The following is a 13,994-nucleotide window of genomic DNA, read 5'->3' as shown; positions in this document are numbered from 1 at the left end:
AGGATAGATTCCAAATACCTCTTTTCAAAGAAGGCAAACTTTTTAGGTTTAATTTTGCAATACTAGGTTGGTCTAGGCGTAATTAGCACATTAATACATAAATAAGACAGTGATATCTATAGTGTGAATTTAACACTGAATATAAAACCATATTAAATTGTCAAAATTAGGATTAATAACAATATACTCAAAGGATTTTAAAACATGAATAAAATTAGGTGTAAAAACTCTAGTATTTTGACATTAACTTTTGAAAAACGTTTAATATTTTAAAATAGTTTTAAGAACATATGCTTTCTACTTTATTACAAGACAAATACTCTATCCAGAGCACAATTTATTACTACAAAATAAACGTATGTTTAAAAGACAGTCTGTCAATTGAAAAAAAAACCTCACACACATTAAAATAGCAGGTTTCCAGGCCAAGTTAAACAAAATATTTTCTACTTGACAAGCTGCTTACATTTAAATGAAAACAGGGCAATTGTGGTCAATAATATAGATTGCATATAATAAAAAGGACCTTAGATCATGTTAATACAAGGATCAGAAAGCAGTAACTTAAATTAAAACCACCCAATTATTTAGCAAACTTTCAGATACAGCAAATAAATTAATCTGTTTTAAATGAATGCTCAGATAAGTAGCTTTTTGACCTATGAGTAAGTCTCACTAGCAGCAATCACAGCAAAGCAAGGATCTGCTGAAGCAAGGCAAAGCACCCAAATCAAACAAATGGTATCAGTAATCAAAAAGCATTTGCAAAACATATTTCCTTGGTTAGTAGCAGGGGGTTCTGAGCAAATGCCACCTACAGCTTCCTTCATACTTTGATATACAGTGTATGGGGGGGTGAACACATGTTTCTCTTACCCATGAACAAGTGGGGTATTTTGCTTTTTAACAACAGGATATTTTCATTTCTGTACTGTCTTGTGAAAAAGGCCAGTTATTATACTATTAAGAATACATGTCTTTCACTTAAAATCCTCTATTATCCACTTATGTTTAACTTGTATTGGAATTTAAGAATGCGTCTTTATTGAGACAAGTAATATGTCATCATTTTGTTCAGCTAACAGGCCTGACAGACCCCGTCTCCTTGAGTTAAGAACAGCAGATCTCTATTTCGTACATTGGTGGCAAAAGGTGGCAGAATAAATGAGAAATGCCAATTGGTAGTAAAGATTTTTAATCCCAAAGATGCAGACTTTCCTTTTGCCTTGGCCTTAATTATTCTATTTGGTCAGATGATGGCATATTTTTTCAATAAAAGTGATCTCTATATATTGCAATAATTTATTTGGATGCCATTGTTATATATTTTAACAAATAACATCATTATTCACTATATCTCATATTTTTGATCCTTTTTACTACTCATCACCTTCTTTATTTGAAACAGATTTTTAACAGATAATCTTGATCATTACAACAATATCTTGCTTGCATTTTATTCAAATAATTCTTAAAAACAGCTTAAAAAGCCGTTTGGAATAACATCTAGCTTGCCATCAATCAAACGAAAAAATTCCGCTGGCGGTTGTATAAACATCAGATCAAGTCTGATGTCTTCAAGGATTTCAGAGTGAACCATAAAAAACTCCATTAACTTCTGACAAAGAATGCAAATTAATCACAACATGGGGTGAAATGAAATTAAAGGCTCTTTTCTAATCAATGACAAGGCAGGATGAAATATTTGTTACTCTCTCTGCACTCAGACTGCCTAGGATGTTTGCACTTCCCTTGCAAAGCCCCAAATGTAAGGTGTGAGTACAGATTTACCCAGTTGCTGTTTAGCCCCCCCACCCCCGCACCCCAGAGCTATCTGCTTACAAGTCGTGGAGATTCACAAAACACACTAATCATCTGAATCTCAGGTGCATCCAATTTGTTATTCACACTCTCCCATGCCAGTGAAAAGCCTGGCGCAGACAGATGCACCAGGAACCCTAAATGACAGTTTTGGCCTCCGGAAGTACAATCACTACAGCAAAATCTAGTACAGCCTCCAGGTGAAATGTCTGGAGCTCCATATGGAGCAGGGAAAATTAACAACAAGATGAAAATCACTGCAGCAGCAGGGAGTCAGAATTTTTGAAAAAAAAATGAAATTTAAAGATGAAGAAAGAGAAGTAATAAATTAATGGGGTGTGAAAACATTCAAAGCTTTACAATACCAGGGGCACTATTTGCTCAGATTTTTTTCCTTTTTTTAACTTCAGGTCATTTTGATGTAACTTATTAACCAAGATCAGGAAATGTAGCCAAAAGGAGAAGAACATTTTTACACATGCAAAAGTACCTTAAATACATTTGTATCTATATTATCTTCACTTTCCTGTGGCATCTTGCTTACCAATTTCCGAATGCCAGAGCTGGCACATTCCCTGAGAAGTCTCCGTAATGGATTTACTATCATCCTAATGCAGGGTACTGTTGTAAAGTCTGAATGAAGGATGACAGTTTTTAGCAGGCAATCTTTTTCATTTCTCCTAAATTATGGTATCATTAAACAAACCATTGCCCACCATCATGTTTTTTAAGTCAACTGGATTTGGATCTACATGATTAACTATATACACAGCTCTAGTCCTTGTCCGGACTTGCACATTTTTCCCGATGACTATTAAAGCTAAATTGTTCAAGAAATTGAGATACTATCTGTTTACCAGATGTTTAAAGACACAAGTTTTCATTATTCTATTGCGGAATATCCTTCACAGGCACCCAGAGTTTAATGGCACTGGGGTCAGTGAGAGCTCTGGGTCCCTCCAGATCCATCACTCTGCTAAACACACGGTAAGAAAAGCAAAAGGGCTCTAGGGAATGGTCTTGTCATCATCTTCCATGGCACAACCCTTCTCATCTACACAGGAGGTCTCCTGAGGGCAGAGAAGGAGAGCCAGGAGAAGGGCTTGGTGGGGCTGAGCGGGAAGGAGGGCAGTGGTTCGAACAGCAAACCAAAATCAGAGTTCACAGAGCCAGTCATCTGGTTGAGTCACCTGCAAGTCCTAGATCTAACTGTACCCATTCATCCCCAAGGCAAGGCACCTCATCTCTCTGAGACTCAGTCTGCTCACCTGGAGGCTGGAAATAACAGTCCCGAGTCAGATAACAGCAAGTGCTTTGGAGCTGGATGTCGGAAAGGTGCTAGGTGAATCTGACATCGTTGTTCCTCCTATTATAAGCTGTAGTAATAAGACCGTGTATTTATAATGGCTCCTAACCTTTCTTTCCATAGAGCCCTAAACTGCATGCCAGTGAGGCTATGCAACTTTAAGGCCTAAAGGAAACTAAAATAGACAGTGTTTTCAAATAACAGATAAAAACCCAACCCCCCAAACAATGAAATTCATGGAGAATGATTATCTCAACAAAAATCCAATCCTTTAACCTTTATGTTGGTCTTGGGCTACTAACTCTCCCTGCTATCTTCCCAACACCTCACCCTCATCTGTGTCCCTACCAGATACACAATGTGTCACCGGCAGTAAGAGACGCTGCTAACGACGCTTTCAGCAGCACTGACGCTGGGCTGGGGGAAGGACGAGTCTGGATGCTGGCCTTGCCTCCCCTCTTTCCCTTCTGCTCATTTTACACTCTGCTCCAGCTGCAGCTGGCAGGTTGCAAGCACATCCTCTTGCAACCTTTGGTTGAGGATTAGAAATTCATATCCATAATCTTATTTGATCTGCATACTTCTAATCAGATAGGAAAGGCAGGTATCAGGATGCTCATTTTAGAGATGAGGAAACAGGCCAAAGCAAGAATTAAGGCCTGCAGTGACCGGAGCTTGTTAGAGCTGGGTTCTAATCCTAATCTTCTGGCTCCTGGTCTAGAGTTCTTCCAAACAGGCCAGTCTCCTCAGCTTGCCACTAGTGAAGGCAGCTGAGATCTGGTTCCCTGATTTGACTTTGAGTACCCAGCCCTGGGTACAGAAGGGATGCAAAACTGTGAGATCTTAAGGATATATGAAAATCTTTCATGTGTTCAAGGGCCAGACCAGTGGGTAATAATTAAGATGAGGCAGTCCTCAGCCTGGTAAATAAAGCTTTGACTCTATGGCTGCTTTGTAAACTAGTGAGTTACCTATCACTGGAGGTGTTCAACTTTGTTTTTCAGAGATATTGTAGAGAGGTTTGATTCGATGTTGTCTGAGATCACTTTCCACTCCTGAGAGTGTGTGATTCACTCCTGCCTATTCCACTTGGGATTCAATGGCCCCAAACCACCTACAGTACAACAATGAGCAAATCAGCCATCCTGTTTGTCCAATTTATAAGGGGAGGCTATCACACAGAGTGGTTAGGGGTTCAAATGAGATAATATGGGCCAAAGAGAAGGTATTATTTCATAATCCAGTCCCTGCGATACTATCAAAATAAACATTTTTCTTCATGTGCTTTATTTGAAGGCAAAAGGGTAGAAAAGGAATCTATAAAGTAACCTTTCCCAATCTTCAGTCTATATAGTACAAAGCCTGTAAAATAAATGCCAACTCCATCAAAAGTTATTAATGATTCCAGCAATGAAGTGCACAAACTTCTGTTGAAAGACCTGGGAAATAGGCCTGATGGCATCAAAGCTGCTTCTATTATTTGAAATGAAAGTCCCAATTTGGTGACAATATTCTATCACAATTCAAGGAATACAGTTTTCCCCTCACTCTGGCATAACAGTGATTGCTACCTAGGGAGTTCAGCACATTAGAATTTTCCAACTTCCACTCGACTGATCAAGTAAACATACACTTAAACATTCCAGAAAACAATACTGCAAAGGTAGACAGCCTCTTTCTAAATTCGACCAGAGCCTTCAAAAGCTTCATTTGTCAAATGCAATCATTTCTTAGACTTATCACTTGTCAAATCTCACTGATTAAATACTCTAGGCATTAGGAATCTCAAGAATACAGCTACATCCCCAATCTTTGGTATTTTTTTTTTCTTAGATGGCTTATAGAAGTTTTCTATTAAGACTTGTTTGAGAGAGAAGTTATACAGTGCCTCTTCTCTTCATTTACAAAATTTGAGGGGATTGCATACACTGGCCAAACAGTGAATTGTTTAAAAATTACTGACAGAATAAGAGGCTTACCAAGATAAATATTCTAATGAGCTATAAATCCTGAAAATGTGATTTTAATTTGATGGGCTACCTAGAGCTAAGCAGCAAGGCTGTACACAGTAAAATCTCACTAAATGCGAGCATGCATGCCAAGTGATTACACTTAGGATCTTCTCTTTAAGGAAAAGATTATGTTTAAACAAAGAATCCTACAAATTTGAAAAGTGAGACTGACACTCTTGAACCTAACAACTTGGATGATTTCTCTTCCACTTATCTGATGGCTTTAACTGTAAAAGAAAAAGGATACAAAAGAGACATTTCAGCGTGTGAAGGGGCTTTAAATGTCCACATGGGTACCAGGACAATTTGCTTAAAACTGCTTATAAAGATGGTAGAGAGAATGAGTCCCATCCTATTATTCAATAACCATGTTTGTGATGCATCTGTATAATCTAACCATGCATAAATTAGTATGTGTAATACAACACTTATTTGCATAATAATAGCAAGTTAATAGATGCTTAAAGAGCAGAGACCAACACCACCTTTAAATCAGACATGCCTCCAGGCACTTTGGCCTGTACAGACCAAGATGCCAGAAAAACAGGGAGCATCAACCAACAGTCAAACCATTCATTTTTCATCCCTCTAGACATTTCACTTATTTCCCCCCACACACTGGGGAATCATTTTCAAACCACAAAATAGCTTTATATTTTAAGCGCTAGCACCCTTCTATAATAAAAATCTTAAAGAAATTACTATAGAGATTATTATCAGCAATGGTAACATAATGGACATTTTATTTTCCTAGAAATGTAAATAGGAAGGGCAAATTTTTTAAAAAGAAAATGTTCGAAATCACAGCCACATAAAATTGGGGGGCCCATCTATTTGCTTAGCAAAAATAATGACTTAGATTAGATATTTTCACCCTTCACCTCAATCCTTTAATTCAAATAAGTAATTGAATCCAAAAACGCAAATAGTGTATCAAGAAAAGGTTGTGCCCCTCTTCCAACCTCAGTAAGAGCACATGGTACTGGGTTGGGATGAGGAAAAACATTACCAGTGTCACACAAAGGAAGAGCACAATGATGGCTTTCAACCTTTAACAAAGAAGAAAACAATCTGGAGTATAAAAAAATCAAAAATCAATACAGACTCCTAAATGACTCCTTTAAGATATCACTTTTCAATTTAACAGGACAGATTTATTTGTATGTGGCTCAAATGTTCACAATTGCTCCCTGTACTTCATACATAGGAATGAATGTCACAGTGGAAAACGGCAGTAATGAACAATCTTACCTGAGGATATGGAAACCTCCCAAGAGCAAGCTGAGAAAGGAAATAATATTTGTCTAGTTATAGATTTGCATGCAGGGCAGATCTTAAGACAGACAAGTACTAAATTTCAGAATTACATCCAGCAAATATAAAAAGCTCACAACCTTAAATGCACAAACTAAATTATTGCTGTAATTACATTGAAAGCTATATATAGAATGAACATTTACATTGGACAATGTTGTATCCCTGATAAAATATTCTATTTTTAACAACTAAACACTACCCCTATGTAGTTTCTCTTAGGAATATTGTCAGCTGTACGGGCATTATTCACATTTACAAGTGTATGACAGTTTCTTCTAAACAGAGATGTAAAACCATAGGATACTGTCGGCTTTTCCTCTTGTAAAAATGGAAACACTTAATTGCTCCTAGCCCACAGCTCTGTAGAATTTTCAGTTATAAGTATTACAGGAAGAGTTGTAGGAAATGGGGAGTGGGCCATGTGAAATAGAAAATTTTGCCATTATTTTCATTTATTTGTTAGTTTTTTTCATCCATTCATATTTAGAAGAAAAGAGCTACTACTAGTGGGAAAGTGGCAGTTCAAGACTGTGAAGTTGGAACTATAAGTCTGAAATTGGGTAAGTGAATCCTTACAGCTTCCAATTTTATTTATTTGTAAACTGCTATGTATTTCTAGGCCACTCACTTAATTTTGGTCTTTAAATTCTCACCTGTGAAAACAAAATGATTCAACCAGGAATAGGATTGATATGAAGTGATAAGATCAAATTTACCAAACGTACCATAATTTATTTAAAGAAAACTGTGGCTAAATTTTGCAACTTCATAATGTGGCCCATTGTCAGGTCTGAAATCCTTTATAGGTATTTGTAAATATTTTCAAAGTAGAATCACTACATCAGGAAACTTTGAAGCTAGAATGGATCCAAGGAAACATCAATCTATTTTACAGATTAGAACCCCAGAGTCCCATTGAAGATGTTTCCACACAGTTAATCAGTAGAAGCCTGGGGACTGACCCCAAGACTTGCAACTTAATCCAGGGTTCTTTCCAGCATATTACATTGCTTTTCTAGATCTTGAGAAGTTGCACTTATCTCAAAGACACTGACACTGCTCAAACATTTTTGAACTCCTCTTTTGGAACTGTGTTTAGAATCATTTCAAGTCACAGAAGAACAACTACTTCATTTTATTAGAATTGCATCTTATCTTGAGCTTAAAATTATACCCTTCTGCTTTTCGATCATGTAAATTATTTGTTGACTAAGGTCTGAATGGCCTATGGGTATTACCAAAACCCAAAGCCAACTTCAAAGAATAAATATTTTGTTCCTTAATAAGGATAGACATGAAGATGCTGAGGTTAATTTTTAAAGTTCTAAAACCAGTTTGAGCAACAGCAATGTAATAGGAATAAACCATATGACCATGTAAGGTGACTACTTGGAAAGGGCCAACACTCATTTGGATGTGTGTGTGTATATATGTGTGTGTGTGTATATATATATATATATATATATATATATATATATATATATATATATATATATATGTGAATACTTGGTAAGATTTGTTACCTTGTACTCATTTCTTGTATACTCAGAATTCTCAGATTTTCAAGACATAAAGTTATACTATCATTGTTTCATTTGGTGGATGTCATTAATCTGTTCAACTATAGAGTGAAGGAAAGAGAGTGTGGATGTTAATCAAACTCCCTTTCACAGTTTTGTGTGATTATGTCTGTTGTCTATATGCTGCTATTAATTAGGAAGGGGAGGGACTCAGCTCTCCACGGCCTCCACTCCACCTTCACCCAATACAGGCTATTGATTTGACTTACATTCTGTAAATACAGTGTGTTTCTGGCCAATGAGAATGTGCACATTGATTCAGAAGGAGCCACTATGGTCTTTTGTGGCAGTAATGGGTGGGCTAGGCATTTGCACCATTCTGTACTGAACTGACAGGCAGTGACAGCTCACCAAAAGCTGTCACCTATCATCACACCCATCTGCAGATTATGAGTTTTGCACATTCTTTCATTTGGAAAAAGTAGCAAGAGGAGGGTCTCTGGTCTGAAAAAGCTGACAGCTTAATAACTACTAGAAAATGTTTAGAACATCCTATCTGAAGTCCTTCTACAGGTGCTGCACCATTCACTCTGGTACATGTTGAACATGTCATTAGGGCCTATGGAAGAATTCTGTCCATGTAGCTTACCAGCAGAAGAAACTTGACCACCATATATACAGTTAAGGTCTAAACTAGCTGGCCAGTGCCAACACTGGCCATTGGTTCTTGTAGATTAAAGAACTAAGCAATGATAAAAGGAAGACTTTAAAAAAAAAAAAAAGAAGAGTGGGATGAGGTGAAAAATGTGAACTTTTTCCACTTCAACACAAAGCCTCAAATTCTCAAGTCATCACTGTTCTATGGAGAGGCAAGGCTACAGCAGACTTGGGAATGTGCACTCATCTACTTGGCCCCCTCTCACAACTGGTAAAAGGTAATTAGGCTGGCTGATGATATTCATTTACTCTGTAAGAGACCCCCATCAAGAGAACAGAGAGAAAATTCAGCAGGGAGCCTCTCTGTACCAGCCAGCTAGGGAACAGGTGGCAATGCTTGAACCAGTGACCTCAACATTCTTGGAACTGGCTTTACTTATGTGCACTTTCCTGATATCCTGTGGAAGCTCCGTCTTACTTGTCAACTACATTCCTGCGAGGACTGTTTCTAAGGCATCTTGCAGGTCTGACCTCTTTTCAATCTGAGGGCAGAGAATGGTCCCCTGTTCTTGACCAGAGATGCGCAACAATCATTTCCTCTCCCACAGTGTCACCACTGGGCTGCTCCAGTGGCAAGCCAAGGATTCCAATTCTGCACTAGTGAAAACTGGCAGCGGTACTATAAGGCTGGCACCACAAGCAGTCATTTTAAGGCCCTGGGAGAGGGAGCTGCCTTCCATGTATGTCTCTGCCCTTTCAGGTTTAATGCAGCTGCAATGTTTATGTTCTATACTATTTGTCTTGTGGCCAAATAGAAGGAAATATATAGCTAAGCCCTAGAACCTTTTTATCAAGTTCAATTAGGAGAAGGTAAAAAAGGAAAAGGGCTCTTAGCAGATATGGATATGGCTGAGGCTGTCAAAAGTCAAAATAAACACTGAACCCTTATGGGGAAGAGGGAGCACATATGCTATGAGTGAATATTTCAGAGACAGATGGACCTGGGGCCATTCTGTATCTTTTACCCTTACTGATCTATTAATCTACTTGCATTTCCCCAGTTTTTATTGTCAAGGTATTATAAATTAGGAAACTTACAAAAGAGAGTATGTAATCTTCTCTGAAATGGCCTGCAGATATGTCACTGTACTAAATGTGTTTCAGATTTAATGAAGCTTTAATGTCCTTTTTAATTTTGCCTGTTTCTGTATCACCAGGGGTCGGGCAAGGCAATCAGCACTCAAGAGGGTGGTTTGGTTTAAAACTAGGAAAAAACTCATTTGCTTATGAGTTGCACTGTATTTTCTTAATTAAATTTACTGAGTAAAATGGTTTAAGTTCAGCCAACCAATGACCTTTGTATGTAGATGTAGATTTATAAATAGGTTAAAGAAGAAGAAAAAAAAAGAATCACAACAAAGCAAACAGATTAGGGCTTAGCCAATGGAAGTCTTTGCCCTCTTTATCATCTTTACAAAAGAAGCATTTAAATTGAGGCAGCTTAAGTCCAGTTAAAAAAAAGTATATTGAAAAATGTGGGCGCACAGAAGTGCCAGCAATTCATCAAATGACTCTTAACATCCTTTTCATTCCCAGCAGGGGAGTGGCTCACATTGTAAAAGATTTGGAAAAGCTTTATTTATTTTGGGGAAGTGGAGGTAGAGATGAGGGAGGGAGAGGATTCTATTTAATGTTAAATAAAAAAGTGCATTTTAATTCTAAATACATAAGATTCAGCAAAGTGTTAAATACTCTGTTCGTTGTGGGAGATTTACTATGCAAAAGGCAGAAAAAGAATGCTCTAAAAACATTTACCAGTTGGGAATACACTTAAATAACAGTAAACCACTAACCTTTCACTGTAAAACTAGGACTGCTCCTTAGTGTTATCTGATTGATCTTTGATTTGTCCAACCATAATCTATGAACTACTCTTGAGTTAGCGGTATCTGAATATGCTGGACTTTATAATTTAAGTAACCAATATATGTGTGAGTGTGATTAACAATTGCCAAATACATAAGAAATGTATGATAGAAACCTTTGTATTTTAACAAAAAGGGTAGAAGATATTTATTTACAAAGCAACAAAAATGGCTTCTGTTGATAATAAGAATAATTATTGTCATGAAGTCATAAATGATAAAGAGAAAACATACATTGTAACCAGAAAGCAAGTGCAGGACAAAAACTCAGGATATGTTTTTGGTGATCAACTGACCAACTGAGAATATCAACAATGTGGGAGTAGCTTTAAATTTACAATTATACTGAAGAGCACTGGATTTTATAAATTCTTAATTTAGACATATTCTATGTTTCTCAGCAAAACTGCAAATTGAAAATAATCATTTTCAATATAGCCAATGATCTAGTTGAAGGAGGACTTTATAGTCTGAAATGTTCTAAAATTTGTTCTTAATTACCCTTGTGCACATTTTACACAATTAAATTTCCATCGAAGGATTTTGCATTTAGATTGTGCACTGCAGTTAAACCTTTATTTTATAGAAATGCAGCAGCCACTTTGGGACATTCAGACACAGGGAAACTTTAAAAAATCAGACTTAACTACTGGATTACATAAAATTCCCTAGGTGAGATTTCATCCCAAGACCAATTTACACAGTCCTAGAGAGAGAGTTTAAATCATCTGAAACTATGCTAGCGAAGGACCATAATAAATACTAAATACCTCAAAATCTACCCTAAGATTTTTCTTTTCTTCCCATGTATCAATTTCACTGTCCTCTTACTGTATGGTTTAAAAACAATCCAAAGGATATAACAGCAATTTACCAGTGTTAAAGTGCTTTGGAGGTTAAATTGACAACAAAGAACACAGAAACACAAAGCGTCTTGAAGTAGGGTTTCAATTAAATGTGGAGGATTTAGTAATGCAGTACCAAAAAAAGAGTTACAAATTAATTTAATCTTCTGCCCATAGTTTGCAGCTGCACTCCGAAGTGTCTTGGGCTTAAGAACAAAGCCTTGAAAGGCCTCGGAGTGAGGAAAGCTTCCATTTTTAATGTATAACGCCATTAGCTGATAACTTGTGGAATGTGCAACCCCTGCGGAGGGGCATAAGTGCGAGTAACAGAGACGGATGAAGTGACATATTTGTTCATGTCTAGAACTATGAGGAAGAGGGTTATTACTAACACCATCAGGCCCAACAGAAATATGCCCTAATAACCTTTGGGACCCTCCACATTATCAGTTTTCACTACATCAAATATATTAAAATCAAAACCTAATTCACTTTAATTAAAGACAATTAGTTTGTTTTACTATTATTGTTTTAACTTGTGTGACATTATAATACATTGCAAATTAAAGACGGAATATTAAATATAACAAAAGCATCAAACTGTGTACACCTTCCCACCCATGCTTGGTGAAATCAGCTTATCACCGGTGTCTATTTAAGGAAATTCAAGAACAACCATGATTAAAAGTAGTGTAGAAACATTTCACCCTAAAAAGAATTCAGTGGAACCATGCATATGTTTTCCCTATTCAATTTATACTTCTTTTCACATAATGCTTTCCTATAACTCCAAGGATTTCTTTAACACAAACAGAAATATGGCCCAATGGAGGCACAAGAAGCTTAATTAATTTGCCCAAGGTCATACTGTAGGTTGGTGGCAAAGCTTGTTAAATTACTGGTAACTCTGGGCTCTACAGATGTTTTGGCAATGGCAAAGGCCCCTGTCTGCAAAGGCCCCAGAGACTTCTAGTGCAGAGGGTGAATGAACCACGGCAAATAACTCACAACGCCTGTTCAAAAGGTGCCAAGTGCTCTGGAGAGCTCACAACATTTTCTTTGTGTAGAAAGAGCCTAAATGTGAGTTTGCCACCAGGAGTGCTTCTTAACAGGTCCCAATATTTTAAAAAGAACTATTCATCCTCACCAGAGTCCATTAATAAAAAGTAAATTTATTTTAACTTAAAGATCCCAAGCACAGTAGCACAAAGAAATAAATCAAACATTTATCCATCATTCAGAAGGTCCTGCATTCTATCCCACAGATCACTAATAATAATGGAGAAAAGACAGCATCACAAATAAATGTTTCTAATACAGTGGGGTTTTTTTTCTCTTTTTAAATTAGAAATGGGTTTATTACAGTGGACACTTAAATGGGGTCAGGGCAACAGTAATTCACAAGTACAATATCCTAATGCTGTTCCTTTAATTGCTTTATTTGTTTTACTGTTAAAAATGATTGCTTGCTGTCGTCTAACCATGCATGCTGAAAAGCATGATACATTGAGGTCTCAACCTGGGCAAACTGTACCTAAACTTACACTTTATTGCAGCTTAGTTCACAATCTTCACCTAATATAGGGTTATATCCCAGCGCAGCAGGAGGATAAATCATCCTGGAATATTACTCTGGTAAAGTTTAGCTGTGACTGGAGCATATGTGCTTTCGAGCCACTGAAGCAAAGGCCCATAAAATACACTAATTACTGGAAGTTATGGTCACTGAGTGATTGATAGCGCTCTGCAAGGCAACTTCCTCATTTTCAGCTCTTCTGACGGGGCTCATCCGCCACATAGCAATTATTAATTCATGACCCACCCCTCAGGCATTAGTACCTTTACTTCTAATTCTCCTGCTACCAAACTACTGCTACAGCTGGACACTGTCTTTCTTCATTCTGATGGCTGGGTAAGGATGATAAAAAGTAGATTTCACGCTAAATGCTATTGTTTTGAATCTTTAAATGTTGCTTGGTCTTTCTAACCCTGCTGTCCTAAAAAACATAATTCTCCTTCCTCTCCCATAATGCTATTTCACTTGCATCATTTTCTTTTTTCTATTTAAAAAAGAATATGTGTGTGTTTATGCATATATATGTATATGTATGCATATATGTGTATATATGTGTGTGCGTGTGTTTGTAAATGTGTGTGTGTATATATCAATCTGTCTGTCTATACTGTATTAGATCAAAAACTCTGAATAATTTTTTAGTGGAACACTGTGCTTTAAATGCAATATATAACTTCAACTAGGCCATAGTAAATATGAGGCAGTTAATTGATAAAAAAATAAAATAAAAGGCACCCCCCCTTAACCCTCCATTTAAATAGACCCACTTTTGTAGCTTTGAAGACATTCTAAGTGTTTCAAGTTGATTTCCATCAGTAGCTTCACTCAGAGCAATGCTAATTAAATAATATCTGGGTATATAACTGAATTTCTAAAAGTCACTTAGAAACAACTGCAAAGGTCTCTTTTGATGGTGTTCTGTGCCTTGAGAGGAAATTCAGTGAGAGACTCTGAATTAAAGAGAGATAAAGAGATTAAAGAGAGATAAAGTTCAGTCATGATGGATGAAAGCAGA

General features: G+C 36.9%; 1 protein-coding gene across 3 annotated transcripts in view; it reads right to left on the bottom strand.

Annotated features, from left to right (window-relative positions):
* Positions 1-13,994, bottom strand: part of MAP2K5 (mitogen-activated protein kinase kinase 5) — a 257,859-nt gene that overhangs the window by 74,115 nt on the left and 169,750 nt on the right. For 2 of the 3 annotated variants that reach the window (XM_082618875.1, XM_082618877.1), the window contains one exon: positions 6,391-6,420. The exons of the other annotated variant lie outside the window; for it this stretch is intronic. In XM_082618875.1, coding sequence (XP_082475001.1) covers positions 6,391-6,420 — 30 coding nt within the window. The remainder of the gene's footprint in view (positions 1-6,390; positions 6,421-13,994) is intronic. 3 annotated transcript variants of the gene reach the window in all.

This window comes from Mesoplodon mirus (genome assembly GCF_964341445.2).
Source record: "Mesoplodon mirus genome assembly, chromosome: 4".
NCBI classification, from domain to species: Eukaryota; Metazoa; Chordata; class Mammalia; order Artiodactyla; family Ziphiidae; genus Mesoplodon; species Mesoplodon mirus.
This window is presented reverse-complemented; position numbering and strand designations above follow the sequence as displayed.